Source organism: Rhipicephalus microplus, chromosome 7, assembly GCF_043290135.1.
Source record: "Rhipicephalus microplus isolate Deutch F79 chromosome 7, USDA_Rmic, whole genome shotgun sequence".
Taxonomy (NCBI): Eukaryota; Metazoa; Arthropoda; class Arachnida; order Ixodida; family Ixodidae; genus Rhipicephalus; species Rhipicephalus microplus.
The window spans coordinates 51629492-51651445 of record NC_134706.1 but is presented as its reverse complement, the minus strand read 5'-3'; the positions used below and the strand labels follow the sequence as shown (position 1 = coordinate 51651445).

The following is a 21954-nucleotide window of genomic DNA, read 5'->3' as shown; positions in this document are numbered from 1 at the left end:
CGTGAACCACGAACGACTAACAGCAAACTGACAGCCATGGCCAGACGCAAGTCGCATTCTTCCCGTTACGTCAAACCTGTGTTCACACGTCGCTGAAAATCCACCCCGTTGGTACCAACACCGAAATGGCTGTTTTAAGGCAGCGGTATTAAATATTGTGGGGTTTCGAAGTGGCGAGCGCCACGCTATTGAAGTGAACGGACACAGCAGACACGGTCGGAATGAACCATAACAACCCACATTTATTTACCTACTTTGTGGGGTGTCGACGGGGCGAGCGCCACGCTCTTGGAGTGAACGGACACAGCAGACACGGTCGGAATGAACCATAACAACCCACATTTATTTACCTACTTTGTGGGGTGTCGACGGGGCGAGCGCCACGCTCTTGGAGTGAACGGACACAGCAGACACGGTCGGAATGAACCATAACAACCCACATTTATTTACCTACTTTGTGGGGTGCCGACGGGGCGAGCGCCCCGCTCTTGGAGTGAACGGACACAGCAGACACGGTCAGAATGAACCACAACAACCCACATTTATTTACCTACTTTGTGGGGTGTCGACGGGGCGAGCGCCACGCTCTTGGAGTGAACGGACACAGCAGACACGGTCGGAATGAACCATAACAACTCACATTTATTTACCTACTTTGTGGGGTGTCGGCGGGGTGAGCGCCACGCTCTTGGAGTGAACGGACACAGCAGACACGGTCGGAATGAACCATAACAACCCACATTTATTTACCTACTTTGTGGGGTGTCGACGGGGCGAGCGCCACGCACTTGAAGTGAACGGACACAGCAGACACGGTCGGAATGAACCATAACAACCCACATTTATTTACCTACTTTGTGGGGTGTCGACGGGGCGAGCGCCACGCTCTTGGAGTGAACGGACACAGCAGACACGGTCGGAATGAACCATAACAACCCACATTTATTTACCTACTTTGTGGTGTGTCGACGGGGCGAGCGCCACGCTCTTGGAGTGAACGGACACAGCAGACACGGTCGGAATGAACCATAACAACCCACATTTATTTAGCTACTTTGTGGGGTGTCGACGGGGCGAGCGCCACGCTCTTGGAGTGAACGGACACAGCAGACACGGTCGGAATGAACCATAACAACCCACATTTATTTACCTACTTTGTAGGGTGTCGACGGGGCGAGCGCCACGCTCTTGGAGTGAACGGACACAGCAGACACGGTCGGAATGAACCATAACAACCCACATTTATTTACCTACTTTGTGGGGTGTCGTCGGGGCGAGCGCCACGCTCTTGGAGTGAACGGACACAGCAGACACGGTCGGAATGAACCATAACAACTCACATTTATTTACCTACTTTGTGGGGTGTCGACGGGGCGAGCGCCACGCTCTTGGAGTGAACGGACACAGCAGACACGGTCGGAATGAACCATAACAACCCACATTTATTTACCTACTTTGTGGGGTGTCGACGGGGCGAGCGCCACGCTCTTGGAGTGAACGGACACAGCAGGCACGGTCGGAATGAACCATAACAACCCACATTTATTTAACTACTTTGTGGGGTGTCGACGGGGCGAGCGCCACGCACTTGGAGTGAACGGACACAGCAGACACGGTCGGAATGAACCATAACAACCCACATTTATTTACCTACTTTGTGGGGTGTCGACGGGGCGAGCGCCACGCTCTTGGAGTGAACGGACACAGCAGACACGGTCAGAATGAACCATAACAACCCACATTTATTTACCTACTTTGTGGGGTGTCGACTGGGCGAGCGCCACGCTCTTGGAGTGAACGGACACAGCAGACACGGTCGGAATGAACCATAACAACCCACATTTATTTACCTACTTTGTGGGGTGTCGACGGGGCGAGCGCCACGCTCTTGGAGTGAACGGACACAGCAGACACGATCGGAATGAACCATAACAACCCACATTTATTTACCTACTTTGTGGGGTGTCGACGGGGCGAGCGCCACGCTCTTGGAGTGAACGGACACAGCAGACACGGTCGGAATGAACCACAACAACCCACATTTATTTACCTACTTTGTGGGGTGTCGACGGGGCGAGCGCCACGCTCTTGGAGTGAACGGACACAGCAGACACGGTCGGAATGAACCATAACAACCACATTTATTTACCTACTTTGTGGGGTGTCGACGGGGCGAGCGCCACGCTCTTGGAGTGAACGGACACAGCAGACACGGTCGGAATGAACCATAACAACCCACATTTATTTACCTACTTTGTGGGGTGTCGACGGGGCGAGCGACACGCTCTTGGAGTGAACGGACACAGCAGACACGGTCGGAATGAACCATAACAACCCACATTTATTTACCTACTTTGTGGGGTGTCGACGGGGCGAGCGCCACGCTCTTGGAGTGAACGGACACAGCAGACACGGTCGGAATGAACCATAACAACCCACATTTATTTACCTACTTTGTGGGGTGTCGACGGGGCGAGCGCCACGCTCTTGGAGTGAACGGACACAGCAGACACGGTCGGAATGAACCATAACAACCCACATTTATTTACCTACTTTGTGGGGTGTCGACGGGGCGAGCGCCACGCTCTTGGAGTGAACGGACACAGCAGACACGGTCGGAATGAACCATAACAACCCACATTTATTTACCTACTTTGTGGGGTGTCGACGGGGCGAGCGCCACGCTCTTGGAGTGAACGGACACAGCAGACACGGTCGGAATGAACCATAACAACCCACATTTATTTACCTACTTTGTGGGGTGTCGACGGGGCGAGCGCCACGCTCTTGGAGTGAACGGACACAGCAGACACGGTCGGAATGAACCATAACAACTCACATTTATTTACCTACTTTGTGGGGTGTCGACGGGGCGAGCGCCACGCTCTTGGAGTGAACGGACACAGCATACACGGTCGGAATTAACCATAACAACCCACATTTATTTACCTACTTTGTGGGGTGTCGACGGGGCGAGCGCCACGCTCTTGGAGTGAACGGACACAGCAGACACGGTCGGAATGAACCATAACAACCCACATTTATTTACCTACTTTGTGGGGTGTCGACGGGGCGAGCGCCACGCTCTTGGAGTGAACGAACACAGCAGACACGGTCGGAATGAACCATAACAACCCACATTTATTTACCTACTTTGTGGGGTGTCGACGGGGCGAGCGCCACGCTCTTGGAGTGAACGGACACAGCAGACACGGTCGGAATGAACCATAACAACCCACATTTATTTACCTACTTTGTGGGGTGTCGACGGGGCGAGCGCCACGCTCTTGGAGTGAACGGACACAGCAGACACGGTCAGAATGAACCATAACAACCCACATTTATTTACCTACTTTGTGGGGTGTCGACTGGGCGAGCGCCACGCTCTTGGAGTGAACGGACACAGCAGACACGGTCGGAATGAACCATAACAACCCACATTTATTTACCTACTTTGTGGGGTGTCGACGGGGCGAGCGCCACGCTCTTGGAGTGAACGGACACAGCAGACACGATCGGAATGAACCATAACAACCCACATTTATTTACCTACTTTGTGGGGTGTCGACGGGGCGAGCGCCACGCTCTTGGAGTGAACGGACACAGCAGACACGGTCGGAATGAACCACAACAACCCACATTTATTTACCTACTTTGTGGGGTGTCGACGGGGCGAGCGCCACGCTCTTGGAGTGAACGGACACAGCAGACACGGTCGGAATGAACCATAACAACCACATTTATTTACCTACTTTGTGGGGTGTCGACGGGGCGAGCGCCACGCTCTTGGAGTGAACGGACACAGCAGACACGGTCGGAATGAACCATAACAACCCACATTTATTTACCTACTTTGTGGGGTGTCGACGGGGCGAGCGCCACGCTCTTGGAGTGAACGGACACAGCAGACACGGTCGGAATGAACCATAACAACCCACATTTATTTACCTACTTTGTGGGGTGTCGACGGGGCGAGCGCCACGCTCTTGGAGTGAACGGACACAGCAGACACGGTCGGAATGAACCATAACAACCCACATTTATTTACCTACTTTGTGGGGTGTCGACGGGGCGAGCGCCACGCTCTTGGAGTGAACGGACACAGCAGACACGGTCGGAATGAACCATAACAACCCACATTTATTTACCTACTTTGTGGGGTGTCGACGGGGCGAGCGCCACGCTCTTGGAGTGAACGGACACAGCAGACACGGTCGGAATGAACCATAACAACCCACATTTATTTACCTACTTTGTGGGGTGTCGACGGGGCGAGCGCCACGCTCTTGGAGTGAACGGACACAGCAGACACGGTCGGAATGAACCATAACAACCCACATTTATTTACCTACTTTGTGGGGTGTCGACGGGGCGAGCGCCACGCTCTTGGAGTGAACGGACACAGCAGACACGGTCGGAATGAACCATAACAACTCACATTTATTTACCTACTTTGTGGGGTGTCGACGGGGCGAGCGCCACGCTCTTGGAGTGAACGGACACAGCATACACGGTCGGAATTAACCATAACAACCCACATTTATTTACCTACTTTGTGGGGTGTCGACGGGGCGAGCGCCACGCTCTTGGAGTGAACGGACACAGCAGACACGGTCGGAATGAACCATAACAACCCACATTTATTTACCTACTTTGTGGGGTGTCGACGGGGCGAGCGCCACGCTCTTGGAGTGAACGAACACAGCAGACACGGTCGGAATGAACCATAACAACCCACATTTATTTACCTACTTTGTGGGGTGTCGACGGGGCGAGCGCCACGCTCTTGGAGTGAACGGACACAGCAGACACGGTCGGAATGAACCATAACAACCCACATTTATTTACCTACTTTGTGGGGTGTCGACGGGGCGAGCGCCACGCTCTTGGAGTGAACGGACACAGCATACACGGTCGGAATGAACCATAACAACCCACATTTATTTACCTACTTTGTGGGGTGTCGACGGGGCGAGCGCCACGCTCTTGGAGTGAACGGACACAGCAGACACGGTCGGAATGAACCATAACAACTCACATTTATTTACCTACTTTGTGGGGTGTCGACGGGGCGAGCGCCACGCTCTTGGAGTGAACGGACACAGCATACAAGGTCGGAATGAACCATAACAACCCACATTTATTTACCTACTTTGTGGGGTGTCGACGGGGCGGGCGCCACGCTCTTGGAGTGAACGGACACAGCAGACACGGTCGGAATGAACCATAACAACCCACATTTATTTACCTACTTTGTGGGGTGTCGACGGGGCGAGCGCCACGCTCTTGGAGTGAACGGACACAGCAGACACGGTCGGAATGAACCATAACAACCCACATTTATTTACCTACTTTGTGGGGTGTCGACGGGGCGAGCGCCACGCACTTGGAGTGAACGGACACAGCAGACACGGTCGGAATGAACCATAACAACCCACATTTATTTACCTACTTTGTGGGGTGTCGACGGGGCGAGCGCCACGCTCTTAGAGTGAACGGACACAGCAGACACGGTCGGAATGAACCATAACAACTCACATTTATTTACCTACTTTGTGGGGTGTCGACGGGGCGAGCGCCACGCTCTTGGAGTGAACGGACACAGCAGACACAGTCGGAATGAACCATAACAACCCACATTTATTCAACTACTTTTAGAACGACAACGTACTTAGGACATGTAATAACCGCGGAGCCGAACCACGAGATTGAAGTTACTAGAAGAATACGAATGCGGTGGAGCACAGTTGGCAAGCACTCTCAAATCTTGACAGGTACATTGCCATTATTCCCCTAAGAAGAAGGTATCTAACAGTTGCGTCTTGTCGGTACTTAGCTACGGAGCACAGACCTGGAGACTTACAAAGGGGGTTCAGCTTATACTGAAGACCACGCAGCGAACAATGGAAAGGAAAATGGTAGGTGAAACGTTAAGAGACAAAAAGAGAGCAGAGTATATCACGGAACAAACCGGGGTTAAAGATATCATAGTTGAAATCAAGAAGAGGAAATGGACATGGGCCGGGCATGTAGCGTGTATACGGTATAACCACTGCCAATCAAGGGTAACTAAATGGATTCCCAGAGAAGGCAAGCGGGTTAGGGGGACACAGAAAGTTGATGGGCAGATGAGATTGAGAAGTTTGCGGGTATAAAAAGGCAGCAGCAAGCACAGGACCTAGTTGACTGGCGGAACATGGGAGAGGCTTTTCTCCTGCAGTGGACGTAGTCAGGCTGCTGCTGATGATGATTACGACGACGACGACGACGAAAACAATATCTTCAGCCGAATTATTATAAATATTGTGATAAACAGCGCTCAACAACCTTACACAAAATTACACACCATTCCAAAAAAACAAGCGCAAGAGCACACTCAAGGCGGCTTCGCCAAAGCTTGACTTAACACGAGGGCGCACGGCAGGGCCCGCGGTGCCACCTACCGCAGGCCTACCGCTAAAAACAACCGTTCGCATCGACTGCCACCAGCCAAAGAGATCCGCTTCTCTTTCGTGTGCCACACTGCCGCCACCCAGTCTTGCCGCTAGGCGTCACTGCCGGCGCAACCAATCTAACCATGACGATGATGGTGGTAATAGACAGTTATAGCATCTATGGTTATAGTTTACCGTTAGCGCGATAGCGGAGGTTGAGGAAATGGCGTTACCGTGCAGCAAACGTTCGTTGTGGTCAGCGTCTTATAGTTTATCGGGATAGCGTTTGCGTGCCCCAGCTTGGAGTTACTGTATCTAAACGTGGCATATACACTAACTCTACCCCAGCTTAAAGCCTACCCCAGCTGGGACAATGGCGCCACCTATCAGATGGTTAATAAGTTAACAACAGTGAAAAGCAAAAGAAAACGAGAATGTTTCCCTATGCCACCGCTCGAACTATCGTTACCAGTTTGTTTTAGTAATAATGAAAGTAAATAAATATGAACCGCGCACCAAACAGGAAAACATTTATGTTGCTGGTTTGTTTACATCGATCCTGTAGTTAGGCCTAGACGCGTTCAAAATGGGAAGCTATATCTCAAAAGCTACGCCAACTTATCCGTAATACTCGGTCATCGAAGCTAACTAAAGGCAAGCGAAGCCATTTAAAAAAGTCGTTTGCTGCAAACGAAGTGAATCGTTCTACAACTACGCCAAAATCACTTCGAAGCGGGCGTCCGAGAGCACCGCCATGTCATACGTGCGCTACGTAGACCTACGCTACCACGGTAACGTTAACTCTGAAAAATAGCGCGCGTACGCTAAGTGGTACGGGTAACGTACTTATCTGCGCACGCGCACATCAATCCCGCTATCACGGTATGCCCGGTATCCCGGTAAGTCCGGTGTACTATCACTGTCTAATAACCGCTAGCGAACACATCGCCCCCTGCCGCTCGATAGTTGTCACCCCTGAAAGCGTCTTTTGCACGGGACACGTGCGTCATGAGGGGGAAACTACTTTACAGAAGTGTCAGCACCCCCACAATATATATTTAACTTTTAAATACTACGACACTCTTTTTAGGGTTCTCTGCACTGATCTTTATTTAGGACAACTTGCAAACATTTATAAAGCGACAGTACTCCTTTAAGCTGACAATGCTTTCATATATATCAATAGTACTAAAACGTTAGCAACGCGTAGTAAAATTCACACAAGGGTAACGAATTGGGTAGCTGCCAACTGTTTAAGATGAAAAATAAACTTTATTGTTCAGAGTTTGATTGATTGATACATGGGGTTTAACGTCCCGAAACCACCATATGATTATGAGAGGCGCCGTAGTGGAGGGCTCCGGAAATTTCGACCACCTGGAGTTCTTTAACGTGCACCCAAATCTGAGCACACGGGCCTACAACATTTCCGCCTCCAAAGAAAATGCAGCCGGGATTCGAACCCGCGCCCTGCAGGTCAGCAGCCGAGTACCTTAGCCACTAGACCACCGCGGCGGGGCTTTATTGTTCAGAGTGGGCCAGCAGTTCAGACCGCTTTTTCTAAAGCATGGGTGGACCTACTCACATGGTGCGTATCTTGGGCACCGCCCCGGAGGTGGGCATCCATTTATTCTTCGGAGACTTGCTCATGGCGACCGACCATCAAAGTCATCCGTCACGCCGCCGCGTCTCATGACGTCACACTTCGCGGAAGAAAGAGGTCACCTTGCTTCCAGCCGTGCACTTGCACCACCTGCAAGAGCGTCGCTGATTAGTGTGTGACAACATCGCTCATCATCATTTGCCAAACTACAATACGCTGATGATTTCTTGCCGAAACCAAAACGGACCAGTGTGGCATCGCACAGTCGAATACTATTTTTGTTAACAGAAGATTGATTCATGCCGCGGCCTCCCAAGAATTGACGCACGTCATTTCCGTGACGGAAATGAAGTGAATAAATAGACACACGGGAAGCTCTCAAAGAACTCCAGGAAAAAAAGACGGCAGTTCTCATGCATTGTCCGAAACACTTTCATGCGAAGCAGTGAACGAGCAGATTGATTGATTGATTTGTGGGGTTTAACGTCCCGAAACCACCCTATGATTATGAGAGACGCCGTAGTGGAGGATTCCGGAAATTTTGACCACCTGGGGTTCTTTAACGTGCACCCAAATCTGAGCACACGGGCCTACGACATTTCCGCCTCCATCGAAAATGCAGCCGCCGCAGCCGGGATTTGAACCCGCGACCTGCGGGTCAGCAGCCGAGTACCTTAGCCACTAGACCACCGCGGCGGGGCGGTGAACGAGCAGCTATACCATATTATTATTATTATTATTATTATTATTATTATTATTATTATGTGCCGACAATATTTTTTATGAGCCGACAAATATTCGACGGCGTAAAAGTAATTGTCTCAGACAATGAATCTGCCTTCCAAAGTCCTTGGCTACAGGAATGGGCTGAAAAGCGTAACATCAAGTTGCGTTCCATTGCGTCCTATCATCCTGCTGCAAACGGGTTAGCTGAGCGGGTGATCGAGACGTCAAAGAAAACATTAGTATACATCCAGCGTTTAAGGGTCGTTGGAAATGTCTAGAAGCTGCAGTATCGCTCACCACAACCATTCATACACAACCGGACTGGGATGCGCTCCTCTATTTGCTGCAACTGGGAGAACAACCAGTCTGACTGCGGACATAAGCTTTGGCATTGACGAACATAGCTCCAACAAGCGGCAAGATCAGAAGACACTGTATTCAGGTACCGTGAAAGAATGAAGTTTCGGTAAGCGACAAAATGCAACATTATACCATAATCCGACGTCGGTGACTTAGTGCTGGTAAAAAGAGGATCGACTCTCAACGCGGCCTACAAGGGGTCATTTCGCGTTATAAAGATGGCAAGTCAGCAAGGACACTCGAAGACCGTACGGTGCATTGGTTCTAATGACACCCTGTAATTCGCCGCCAATGGAAATATATCCAAGTATTATCCCAGGCGGAATGTACACCATGCTGGGGGTAATGAAGCAAGCCGAGCGGCCTACACACAGAATAAGAAGAAACAAGACTAGAAGACAAAGGGCGAGGGGGCGGAGTGAAGAGAATAAAGAATAAATTCGACAGAACAAGATGAACTATACTGTGTTCCATGCTAGTGAATAAGTGAAGTTTATTAGAAAAGTTAGTAACCGCTGCAGTAACTAGCTGCTTGATTGCACTTACTGCTTTATTTTCATGAACTTTTTTGGGAGGGTAGACCGAAATTAGTATGAAATTGAAAGAGGTTATGACTACATGTCTTGTCAAAGACATGAACAATTGAAAATCCAGTCACGTGCGTCGTCAAACCCATTCTTCCATTCATACTCGCACACCACAAGCCGCGGTATGTGCCACATATATTTGACAGTTCATATCTGTCGAGGGACCACGAGAACAAGCAATAGTAATTTAAATGCGAGAGCGTCAAGAAAAGCTCACGTTGGCAGCGTTGGGCCGACGAGTGCGAAGAATAAATATCAGGGCCCCAGCGGAAAGTGTTTATGTTACAAGAGGAAAAAGAAAAGTGAGCCCCGTAACTGTCCGCTTCAGGGAGCGACACCTCAACAGTAGCTCACAAGGGATGGGGGTGAGGAGGAATTTAGAGGATAGGATAAAGGTAGAGAGAGAGAGAGAGAAAGAGATGCGCTAAGCCAGCGAGCGAGGAAATATCGAGATGATAGGAGACAGAAACACGGTCACAGGAGTCTGAGGACGGGGCACCACTTGCTAGAGCTCTTGTCGGCGTCAGGAGATGGTGTAGAGCAAGTCCAATCGGTCAGAGCTACGCTGTCGTCGGAGGTCGGCGTCAGGAGATGACGTAGGGCGAGCCCAGTCGGCCAGAGCTACGCTGACGTCGGAGATCGCGAGGGCACAACCAGTCGGCACGGAATCCAGCGAGCAAGTCCCAGCGGAAATCAAACCACTGCACTATGCGTGGCAATCAAGTATTATACCACCAAGCCATGCCAGGTCTCGGAACTGCTTCGCAAAAATAGGCGTGATGTCGGTGAAACGTCAATTGTGGTTGCACCGCTGTCCATGTAATTGTATAAACATTCCATATACACACGATCTAACGATAGAGGCGTCACGTCGGGTCTACGTCGATTGTATACAGTTAAGCACCATCCACTGAAGTTGGTCAACATAGCACTATCCAGGGCTACCACGCTTGCAAGCGCAAGCAGTACATTCCAGGTTATCACTTCGGGTGTTTGCAATGCCCATGTTGGACTAGCCATCATTACGCAACTGTAAAAACAAGTTACATAAAATATATGCGGCCGTTCAACATGCATGTCAGTGCGTATAGATGACTTGTACTGACGTCGCTAAAACCACCCTGTTGGCGCACTGCGTGGCATGTGCAAGGTTTCTGTCGTCACGCGCTGATATTATCGTTATAGCATGTTTAATATCATCTATTATTGGCGAACTTAGGCCGATAGCATTCTGGCTCAATCCTTATCACATTATTTGAGCAGGTTAAGCGCGGTGTGATTATGTTGCCTTTACGTCATCAAGGCCGCCATGTCGGTGAGCCAGTACGTCATGAAACTGCGAGAATAACGTCACGTGAAGGCTACCTATAATATATGTAAATATGTTTAACTTCATTTGGTAACGATCACTCAATGAAAAACTGCCCCACCCCCAGTCACCGTCCCTCCACATGCTTCGCATGATATTGATTCCCATGGCACGCGGAATATATCTGCACAATTTTTTTTATTACAGACTGGAACACGCTGCCTTAACAGGTACGCACCACAGAACATCTATACGCCATAGCAACTTAACATGGGGCGCCTTTTTTTCGTTCGTTGTCACAGATTCTGGAATTGCTTTTTATTCATTTCGAACTTTGACCTATTTACAGCCGTACTGTACCTAGTGTAATGTCCCACGTATTCGCTGAACTGGAAAGCCCCGCCGCGGTAGTCTAGTGGCTAAGGTACACGACTGCTGACCTGCAGGTCGCGGGATCGAATCCCGGCGTCGGCGGCTGCACTGTCGGTGGAGGCGAAAGTGTTGTATAGGCTCGTATGCTCATATTTGGGTGCTCGTTAAAAAAAAACAAAAAAACAGGAGGTCGAAATTTCCGGAGCCCTCCGATACGGCGTCTCTCATAACCATATGGTGGTTTTGGGATGTTAAACCCCACATATAATCATCGCCTAACTGGAAAGATGCGCGTGGTACTGTGCGAAGCAGTGCGCCTATTTGCTTCTGAATGACCAAAAATTATCTTAAGGATCATGGTAAAGAAACAAGAAAAAAATGCTGTCCAAATTATTCACAATATCTGTCCTTTCAACGCCTATTCTATAGATGCAGTGTAACATGTACGTGAATATATATATATATATATATATATATATATATATATATATATATATATATATATATATATATATATATATATATATATATATATATATATATATATATATATATATATATATACACGCTTGTTGATAATACAACGCACCCGTGACACTCATGTGTGACAACAAAAGTGACTTCGCAATCTTGCCTAACGCTGCCTTTTGGTACACAGCTCTGTAAATATGTTACTCAGTCTACCAGTTCACCATGAATGAAATTTCGCGACAGTAAAATTAGTGAATATACCGTGCGCAAGACCAACGAACGTGTCTTCTCTTTCATTATACATGGCGTCCCAATCATCAAGCAGCGCGATTAAAAAAAAAAGTAGAAACGGCGTTATGCGAAGCAAGGCTAGTGCACATTGTTCCCAGTGTAACGTAGTAGCCGCTACTAATTTTTTTCGTTAATGGCCAACAATCAATGAGTCATGATAATTTTAATTCAAAAAGTACGCGCCTAATTATCAAAATGTCACTCAGGCAGATGTGCGAATGTCGAAACATCTGTCTAAGCTACTTTCAGTGACGTACTAATCGCTTGCTCATTTTTTTTTTCCTGCTGATAAAAAGCCCGCACAATAAGAAAAATGACACGTGACTAGACCACTGCGGATGGATGAATGGATGGATTGATGTGGCTGTACTCTTTAAATCGGGCGGTGGCTAGCGCCACCAAGCCGCAATACTTACCCCCGTATTCACAAACGCTCCTTCACTCAAGGGTTCTCCTCGACTTGAAAAAGTCGATGGGAGCGCCATCTCTTGGCAGACAAAATCACTACATATCGGCGAAATTTTGCAGCAATTTTTGAGACACGCAGCGTCAATTTTAGTCGAGCAGTGGCGCAGTGCTCAACTCAGTCAAATGAAGGATGGAATGCGAGTCGAGGAGCGTTTGTGAATACGGGGGTTAGTGTACCAAAAACTAGATTTATCATTTCTTTTTCTTTAAATAGTGAGCAAAGAAGCGCCCTCGATCAAGCTCACTTTGAGATAGCCAATAGCACTGAAGGAAATGCAGAAATATTAAAATACGGATCGTGCTATCCAAATCCTCCTTGGCGCTATCTGCCACTCCCCGGCCGAAGAAACGCACCGCCTTGATGTTGCACAGTCAAGCTGTAATGGCTCTAATAGCAAAAATGATTCAGCCGCGAACAGTTGACCGTGAGATATGAATCGTGATAGCGACGTACTACCAAGCGGAAGCAATCCCTGCATAACTGCGACACACGTGGTAGACACGCGACCTGTGCCCTTGCTAACGGGAAAAGGCAAAGTGGTTGCTTCCAGTAAGGTTATTTGAGGGCACTGCTGCTTTCTTCTGCGGATGCGAGCGCAACGCGATATTTTTCACATTTCGCAGGCTTTCTTTATTCAAAGAAAAACAAACAAACAAATGCGTTATTGGAAGAAGCACAGACAGGTAGTCATGTCATACCATACCAGTTTTGCAACATGTCACGTGAACGAAACCACCGCAAGAGCAGCAAGACTACGAAATGTGATAACGACATTCATGACATTCAACGTGAGAATCATGACATGTATACATGTCATGATTTTCATGTTACGGCTAGTCAATTATGCTCGTAATACAGTCATGTTATGCCATATTAATTTTGCTATCGATACCGTTATCGAAACGGTTAGGAGAGCTAAATGCTGTAGGCGGCTAGATAGATGGATAGATACGCTCAAAGTCACCCAAGTTATATATATATATATATATATATATATATATATATATATATATATATATATATATATATATATATAAAGCACGAGGCGACAGCTGGAACAGCGGCCTTGCTGGTTGCCCACTATGCAATAAATCGTCATTTTTGTGTAGTGGGAAGGCATTTCCCTATGCCGTTTTTCAGAAAAGCGTACCCACTAAAAACTTGCAATAAATTTCGTCTTATTTTTTGTATGCTGTTGCTGACGACGATGAAGAATCATGCCCGAAGCTTCAGTAACTGGGTTGGAGCATTCGACGACCCACGGAGATCCAAGCACTGGCGTAGCTAAGCGCAACAAACAAATAAACAAACAAACAAAAACTAGTGTATCTTTGCGGTAGAGTGCTGGGCTGGCACGCAGCGGACACGGGTTTGAAGCACTGTATGTGTTTGGTGCTTTTTATATACTTAGTTTTTTCTTATTTCTAGCAACAGTGGTTATACGGACACCAGCGGCAAAAAAATACGGCGCACGCAACCCAAATTTGGATCTCATAATATCTTCAGCTGTACTATAAATATCAGACAAAGTATACGTCCATCTTAAACGAATATTAGCGCGACGTAAACAGGGACAGGAAAGAAAGGACAAACTACAGCGCCGGCTCGCAACTGAAGTTTATTCCTAAAAGTATACGTCAAATGTCTGCAGGTACAGCGAATGCCTATAAGGGGCAAATGAAAATGTCACCCCCAACAGGATCTTTACCCGCTTCTACAGCACGCGCCACTTTCTCAAAAAAAACTTAAACGCAAGTTCGATCACGCATGAGCGCACACGGCGAGTTTCGCGCACCAATTCCAGTCTTCGCAATCAAACCCTTTCGCACGCTCGCGCGTAAACAGCAGCGATTCAAAAACATAAACTGCCACCCCAGCCGTCTAACACGAACGCGGCACTGCGTTAGCTGACGCGACACCGCACTTTTACGCATAGATATTGGAATGCAAATTTAGGCAGCTTTCGAGATAACGCAGAGCAATCGAGGAACTGTCCTGTATGCGTTCCCAAAAGGCAGGAGAGTTAATCGACGCGATACGACGAGTAACGACCGAACCGAACGTGCAACCACTCTTTTTTTTTCTTCCTCGAGGCGCGGAGCGTCGTAACAACACGCCGGCAATGTCCCACGAAAACAAAACTGCCCCAAGAAGCCACGCGTAACCGAAAGAAAACGTAAACTGCGAGACGGGACACCACGGAATGCGACAGAGCGTTGGAGCACCTAATGATATTCAAGCGCGGGCACCTGTCAATCGCGTCGGGGGCTGAAAAGGGTCGCGCTCCAGCGCGCGCGTACGAACTACGCACGGTTTTTTGAAAAATACACTTTTCCACGAAAGCGTGCAAACGCTCCGTCCAGCACGTGGTCAATTTCGGCCAACACGCGTTGCGTAGGGAAACGTTTCGCGCTCACCTTAGAATCAGCGAACTCCGTTTTGTAGAGAAGAATCGTGGCTACAACTTCTGGCAGACGACGCGGCTGCGGGTAGCGTTGGTTAGGCCTAGCGAATGCGGAATGACGTTTCGCTCTCGTTGTTTTGTTTCTACTCTCCCTCGCTTTCCTCGGCCCGGAAACTTTAGCGAAGTATTTCTTTTGCCGGTCGGATACGGGCGAGAGAAGGCGAGCCGTGAACGGCGGAGAGACGGAGCAACAACTCGGCCTCGCCAAACCACCTCGGAAATGTGAAACAAAAACAGAAACGGCTGGCACCGCGTTCCGCCCACCCGGCAGCCTCCTTGCAAAGAGCCGCCGGCCGGCTACTGTGCGCAGTTGTCGCACGTGGTGCACGTGTTAATGACAAGATACATCACAGTGTTGACAATGCCACTTCGCTGCATCACACTCAAAGTTTTGAGAGTAATACGCAGCATCTTATCGATTCTGCAAGCTTGGTTTCGCAAAGCGAGTTCCCGCCTTCGAAAAGCGTCGTCTGCTACAAGCAAGCGTCTCAAGGTTGCCGGATTTAACAACTACTCCGATGCCGTTTTTACGTAAATATGAATCTATAATAAACACATCTAAGACCATGACCTACTACACTCCTGACCTGCCCAGAGAGCACCTCTTCCAGCGCCCACGTTCTAGTTCATACCTTCTGCCGCTAGGGCCGTCACCTACGAGCGGCGTGGCGCTAGGCAGCACCTGTTCGCTGACGTCACCTTCACTCTTTGTAGTCAAATTTTAACCAACAAAGCACTCGTAGTGCGAATTTATGATCCACAATTTAGAAATATCCAGAAATAATAATACTAAAAGACATTCAGAATTTTTTTTGCAATAAAATGCACGCGACAACGCATAGGCTGTCCAAAATCATGTAAATCCACGGGTTTCCACGTTTGTCAACCAGTGTGCTATAAATTCTTAAGCGCACTGAACAGCTTACTTGACCAGCAATGTATGGGAAGAAATAGTCACATATATGCCGACAGTTCACCACAGAAAGCAGGCATTCTTATACCAGCGCCTACAAAACAACCGTAAAGAAGCAGACGAACAGGTTATAGGTAGCGCCACCTACGGCGAGCGATTGAACGAGAGCGGGGACACGCGCTCCCATAGGAACCCCGCTATCTGAACAGGTCAGGAGTGTAGTAGGTCATGTCTAAGACAGCGTCTTATCAATGTTTGCTACGCGTAAGGCTCAACTAAAGGACGCCAAAACGTTGCATTAAAATTTATAAAACAGCGCCATATGAACCAACGAACATCAACAACAACTATTATTTTCCGGGCGTGTTGGCGCTTGCAGGAGTTGGACGTCACAATTTGCGCGCCTTCTTCAGTTGAGGCGGCTGTTCTTCCCGCCTAAATTCGCTGCTGATGCTGGTCGTTCTTGGAGTCTTTGACCTTTCGCTTTCGGATCGGCCCGCTTTTGTTACCTGTGCGTTGTTTCTTTAAAACAACCTCCGCAATGCTTGTCATAGGATCCTGCGATCTGCCGGTCAGCCACGAGCCGAGGGGTCAAATTCAGGTAACGTTTATTGCTGCAGGCATGCAGTCTCGATTCGCGCCGTAAACGGGTTGAAAGAACGCCTCTCATTTTGCCTCCCCAGCTCATCATTGGCCCCATGTTCTCGGGCAAAACGTAAGTACCACCGCGGAGTTTCCCATTATGTGCAGCTGTTTCGCATTCAAAAACATTTCCGCTGTGCAGTTATGCGACGCTCGCGAGTTATCACCAGTTTATTGTACCTTTTCCCGCCAATCGAAGCTTACGTGGCGTTGTTTAATTCTTTGTTTCGCTTCTTAGGACCGAACTCATGCGGAGATTGAAGCGCTACGAGGTTGCAAACCACAAGTGCTTGATAGTCAAGTATGCGGGTGATACCCGGTACGATGAGGAGAATATAAGCACCCACGATAGGTAAGTATGACGACATGCACGTAGGCGCGCTTTCGCGCAGTATGGACGTATTTATACGACCACAGGCTGGTGTTTGCGTGCTAATGCGCAATGTCGTGTGTGTTTGCTTTCTAACCTATACTGTGTCTTAGACACGGTTGTACGGTCACTTTTGATTGTGATTGAGCGCCTGATCCGAGCCGGATTGCTTGATCGTCATTGGCTACATTGCGCAAGCGGCAGAAGGGAGCCAATCAGCTTTGAGAAGTTTGGTACCGATATGACTCGGCTGCCATCCGCGCAGTGTCCCGTGTGACACATGACACCAGTAACTCAAATGCGAGCATCAGTGCGTCCGATGCAAAATTCGAAAACTGGCGAATGTGACGTCACAAAGGGAAAAAAAATAGAATTTGTCGTGCACGCATACACATTATTCACGTTTTGTAACGCCACGGTTGGGTGCCCAGATATACCTTCATGAAACTTACAGCTATGGTAGACTTGGCGCAAACACCAAGACTACTTGTTATTTGCCCTAAGTCTACCGTAAGAATGAACCAACTCGCCCAACAAATCACGAGACTTGCATATTAGGGTGTTTGCAGGTGATCTAAAACATGAGCATCCAGAAAATAGTCGCTGGGTTCTGCGCTCCGCACCAGCCAGCCTTTTTCAAGTTTCAATGCAATCGTGACATTACAAATGTACACACGTGAACATTTCTGCATGTGTGTATTGCATTCAGTGTTATCCAACCTTTGTAAAGAGTGCTTACCGTTTACTACACGTGAACTTTTCAGGCAAGCCATGGCTGCTGTGAAAGCAACCTCGCTGTCAAACCTGAAATCCGCGTCATCCGACTTCAGGGTCATCGGTATTGACGAAGGACAGTTTGTAAGAATGTTGATTATTTTTTCGTTCTTGGAATGATTGTAGCGCCATTTGGGGAGAGCTCACGAGCAACATGAACCTCATCCTTGAGGAAAATTCCAAAAGAAAACTAGTCATCTCTTGACAACAGACTGCCTGTGGCAGCCTTACAATACATTTTGGCAAATATCAGTGACAAAATCTAAATGAAAATAGTCGTTTCCAATGACTATTTTGTTCTTTTAGGGGCATAAGACATCAAGTAACTTCTAGCATTGATTCAACTCTCTCATCAGAATGTGCCATGTTAAGTCATGATTATTGATGCTCTGTAAATGATGATCTCTGTTGCCTATTAAACTAATCAAGAGGCAAGTAAAAAAATGCCTAAGATTAAGTTTACATGCGTGTTAAAAAAACAGTCAGACAAGATGGCACTCATTGCAACACTGTACAGGTAAATAGGGCCCTCGAAGTCAGTGGAACTATCTTGAAGGTTTTGTGTCTTATGTGCTGGCGAGACTAATTAATCAGTGCTACTAAAGCAGCCACAACGAACCTCAGCGCTCTTTTGCTCTGCTGATCTGTGTGAAGGGTTTCCCTGCTTCCATCGCTGGGTGCTTTGCTCGCAGTTTCCCGACATAGTGGAGTTTGCCGAATACATGGCAGACGCTGGGAAGGTGGTAGTCATTGCGGCCCTGGACGGGACGTATCAGCGTCAGGTAAATGCACTCATCTTGTGTTACATAAAGAGCTGCAGTTCTAGCTCGCCATTGTTGCTTTTGAGTGGTGCTTTTATGTACTATTAGCGAGGTGCTTCTTTGCGTGTGTGCGTGTGTGCTACTTGATGCTTTAAGGACCAGTTTGGCATGGTACTGCGCTAACTCTTTCTCTTTACCTCCGGTGGATGAGCTCAGCATTTCAGCACATTTATTACGGTTAGCTACTGCGAACTAGCTGAGGTCATCCATGAGAGAAATGTTTAATTATACTTGCAAAAATAATCCAAGCAGGATCATGTGTCTCTCTAGTTCCCCTCCAGTGGTTCCTGCAATGCTATGTCATTGACAACTGCAATACCACACAAGCAGCAAGTCTTGTAGTGAAGCCGACCTTCTATACATAATGTATTTTCTACTGTTAACTAATTTCTGCTGTTAACAAAAAAAAACATTCTGAAAAATACTGCAATATAAAAATATCCTTTTTTTCTTTTCAAGAATCTTTGTGAAGGCTAAAATGAGCTTAGGTGACTTTTGCAATGAGGAAATGTTGACAGCCCGTGGTCTCATCGCACACTAGAAATTTGCCACAATTTCATTGCATGGTTGTACGAATTATGCCAAAGAATAAATGTTCAGCCAACCTCTCCTTACTCTTTAAACACATTTGTTATAAAAAAAAAACCTTGCACAGACTTTCTGCCACTCGTATTCAATAATCATCAGCCACTTCGTGGGCTGTCTCATGCCATCCGGTATGCGACGACTCCTGATGTAATATTTACCAGCTGTCCCCATCAGCTTCTCTGTTCATTCTTCCTGCTAGAATTCCCTCATCGGAAAAGTGACGCAATATGTTGCTTTGCTCAACTGTGATGGTGTCATAAATTTCGAGGTCTTTCTTTCTGGTCAACATAACGAAGAAAGTGCACGGGACAGTGAAAGAGACAGATTTTGTCCGTTTCTTTCACTGTCTAGTGTTTTGCGCTGTTGTTTTGCTGTGTTGATCATGTACCAACCGGCCCAAATATGTGCTTTCTTTCTGGTGCCATTTATATCTTAATACTCGGTTCTAATTGCATAGTAACAACTTTTGAAATGAGCACTTATAATGCAAGGTAAAACTTTTTTTTTTTTGTTTCAATAAGTTAACACTCTTTTGAATGTTTACTTTTTCGCGTGAAAGCACGTTACTTTATCATTTGTCATGAATCTTTGCGATCGAATCGTTCAGTACATTACACTGCTCAGCCATATTAATTAGTACTCAATTTAAATTTATAAAGTACTGGATCAAAGTATTACAAATGCAGGCTACGTGAACAGGCCTGGGCAGTTAAGGAAAAATGTCTTAACTTAAATATTTGTTATCGAAAACGGCTAAAAAGTGCCGTTGTATACAGCGATTGCTCAGGTCTGCAGCAGCGAACGACTGCAGCATTGCAGTCGTTCGTTGGATATTTAAGCACACACATCCTTAAGTTGCCTGTTTTTTCATGTTTTCTGCAGGGTTTTCCTAGCATTCTCACACTTGTGCCACTGTCGGAGAGTGTCATAAAACTTTCTGCGGTGTGCATGGTATGCTATGCCGAGGCAGCCTATACAAAACGTCGAGGTCAGGAGAAAGAGGTTGGTATGATTTTTAAAGACGATAGTCTTTCTTGGGTTACTTCTGCTGCTGTCACCCGATTCAGTAGAATGGCGAAAAGTTACCCCCCTTCCAAGGTGACTAGCTATCTTGATCTGGTTTTTTCGTTCATACATGCTGAAGGAGAAAAAAAAACAATTCTTGCATATTGGTGTGAAGCCACCTTTCTTGCATTATCATGAAACCATGCCATGAGGCCAATTTTAGACCCCGACATTTCCATATAATCCACACCCCGGCCCTAGCTTCAAGTAGGCTTCTATACCGTGCGGGTGAAACGCAAGAAAATCTGGCAACTATGAGTTTTCATGGGAACTGTAATGTTTTTAAAAACGGGCTTGGCTATATATATATATATCTTGGTCTTTCTTGATTCGGTAGTATTATAGGTGCTCAAGTGAAAAAAATATGCTTTATTGGCTACGTTGCGGCCAGGGATCGGCCTTCACAATGGCATGCCCTGGCAAAGGTCGTTCCTTGGACGCTACGTACGCAACAAAGCATCATTTTTCGCTCGCTCGTCCATCTCACTTAAGCACCTATATATCTATACATATACGTAGCTGATAAGTGCACCAGAGGATACTATATTGTCACGTAATAGAGTATTATGCTTTCAAGCATGCGCGGGCATTGTAATGGTACCGAAATAAATTTTTTTATTGAGCTAACTTGTGCCCACAAGAAAAATAATGAGGGAAGTGCACCGCCTTCGATAGCTGGCCGAGAGGAAACACCGCCCGGCAACAACTGCCTGGTCCAATGTTGCGCGAAACAGGAAATGGCTCGCAAAAACTTTTCGCCCACTTGGCGCCTGCACAGTACTTATTCGCGTGTGCCCCATTTATCTCGAAAAGAAGCGTTGCCTAAAAGGGAAGCATTTGTTACCAATACAAGCAAGCATGTCGCAAAAAAAGTCTGTTTGTATTAGCATGCGTGGCACTGCCAAAGAACTGATAATTCAAATGTGTACGGAAAACTTGGGATAGTAGCTCTCTCATATTACGTTGCATGCCATGTGAACAGTTGTTGCATCCTGCAATAAAGTTATCAGAGGTAGTATTTAACCGCTCCATTCTGCCCGCCATCCAATTTCAGGTGGAGGTCATCGGAGGTGCTGACAAGTACATGGCCGTCTGCCGGACTTGCTACTCTCAGGCCGACGACGTGCCTCCGAAAGAATGCTAATGCTTGCTCGTGGCGCGTTTATCACGACGCGCGTGGCCTCGCGTGATGTCTTACCCAGTGACAAGCGAATGCTTCTCAAGCATCGCTAAAGATCTCTATTTTATACCGACGGCTATGACCGTCCTTTACGCACATCTTCTGTTATGCATTGTGGCGCGTTTGCCGACCCGAATGTGGGTGTGCAGGACAAGAAGCGAGGCCCACCTGCTTTAGTCTTGACCGCCTCATCTCGTTGCGCAGCATGCTGTGGCATTCACGACTCTCTTTGCATAATTATTTCTACTGCATTTATATATATCATTATATCACTGCATTTCAATATCAGTATCGCCTTGCACTGGGTATATTTGAGCACGACTATACCATGTTTGGAGATGTTTATTATATCAGCGGCATGTCCTCATGTATCACAATATCATTTCTCAACGTGCATACAGACTTTAGTTAATTTTAGTTTGACTGCAGGCCCCAGCCAGCATCCATGCATTTCTGTGGGACCAAACTTTCGTTCAATTCAATCTTCAAGTTAGCTTTTTGTCGTGTAATTTGAA

The 21954-nt window shown here is 47.4% G+C and overlaps 2 protein-coding genes across 4 annotated transcripts in view; one reads left to right on the top strand and one right to left on the bottom strand.

Annotated features, from left to right (window-relative positions):
* LOC142767461 (uncharacterized) overlaps positions 1-15414 on the bottom strand; it is a 203417-nt gene extending 188003 nt beyond the window's left edge. Inside the window, exons 1-2 of one of the 3 annotated variants that reach the window (XM_075869176.1) lie at positions 15040-15414; positions 8020-8187 (exon numbers count right to left, since the gene is read on the bottom strand). In XM_075869176.1, coding sequence (XP_075725291.1) covers positions 8020-8084 — 65 coding nt within the window. In that variant the 5' untranslated portion in view covers positions 8085-8187; positions 15040-15414. The remainder of the gene's footprint in view (positions 1-8019; positions 8188-15039) is intronic. The other 2 variants (XM_075869178.1, XM_075869177.1) reach the window with 2 other exon arrangements.
* Positions 15415-16398: 984 nt separating this feature from the next.
* On the top strand, positions 16399-21682 carry LOC119179726 (thymidine kinase, cytosolic). The gene is made up of 7 exons (XM_037430845.2): positions 16399-16600; positions 16683-16714; positions 16880-16993; positions 17776-17869; positions 18478-18567; positions 20077-20196; positions 21314-21682. The coding sequence occupies exons 1-7, from the start codon at positions 16541-16543 to the stop codon at positions 21401-21403; spliced, it is 600 nt and encodes a 199-aa protein (XP_037286742.2). The 5' UTR covers positions 16399-16540; the 3' UTR covers positions 21404-21682.
* The last annotated feature ends 272 nt before the right edge of the window (positions 21683-21954 follow it).

Coding starts and splice junctions, on each gene's coding strand:
- LOC119179726 (XM_037430845.2), top strand. CDS start 16,541: ATGCTTGTCATAGGATCCTGCGATCTGCCGGTCAGCCACGAGCCGAGG. Junction 16,601..16,682: donor AGCCGAGGGGTCAAATTCAG/GTAACGTTTATT, acceptor TTGCCTCCCCAG/CTCATCATTGGCCCCATGTT. Junction 16,715..16,879: donor CCCATGTTCTCGGGCAAAAC/GTAAGTACCACC, acceptor TTCGCTTCTTAG/GACCGAACTCATGCGGAGAT.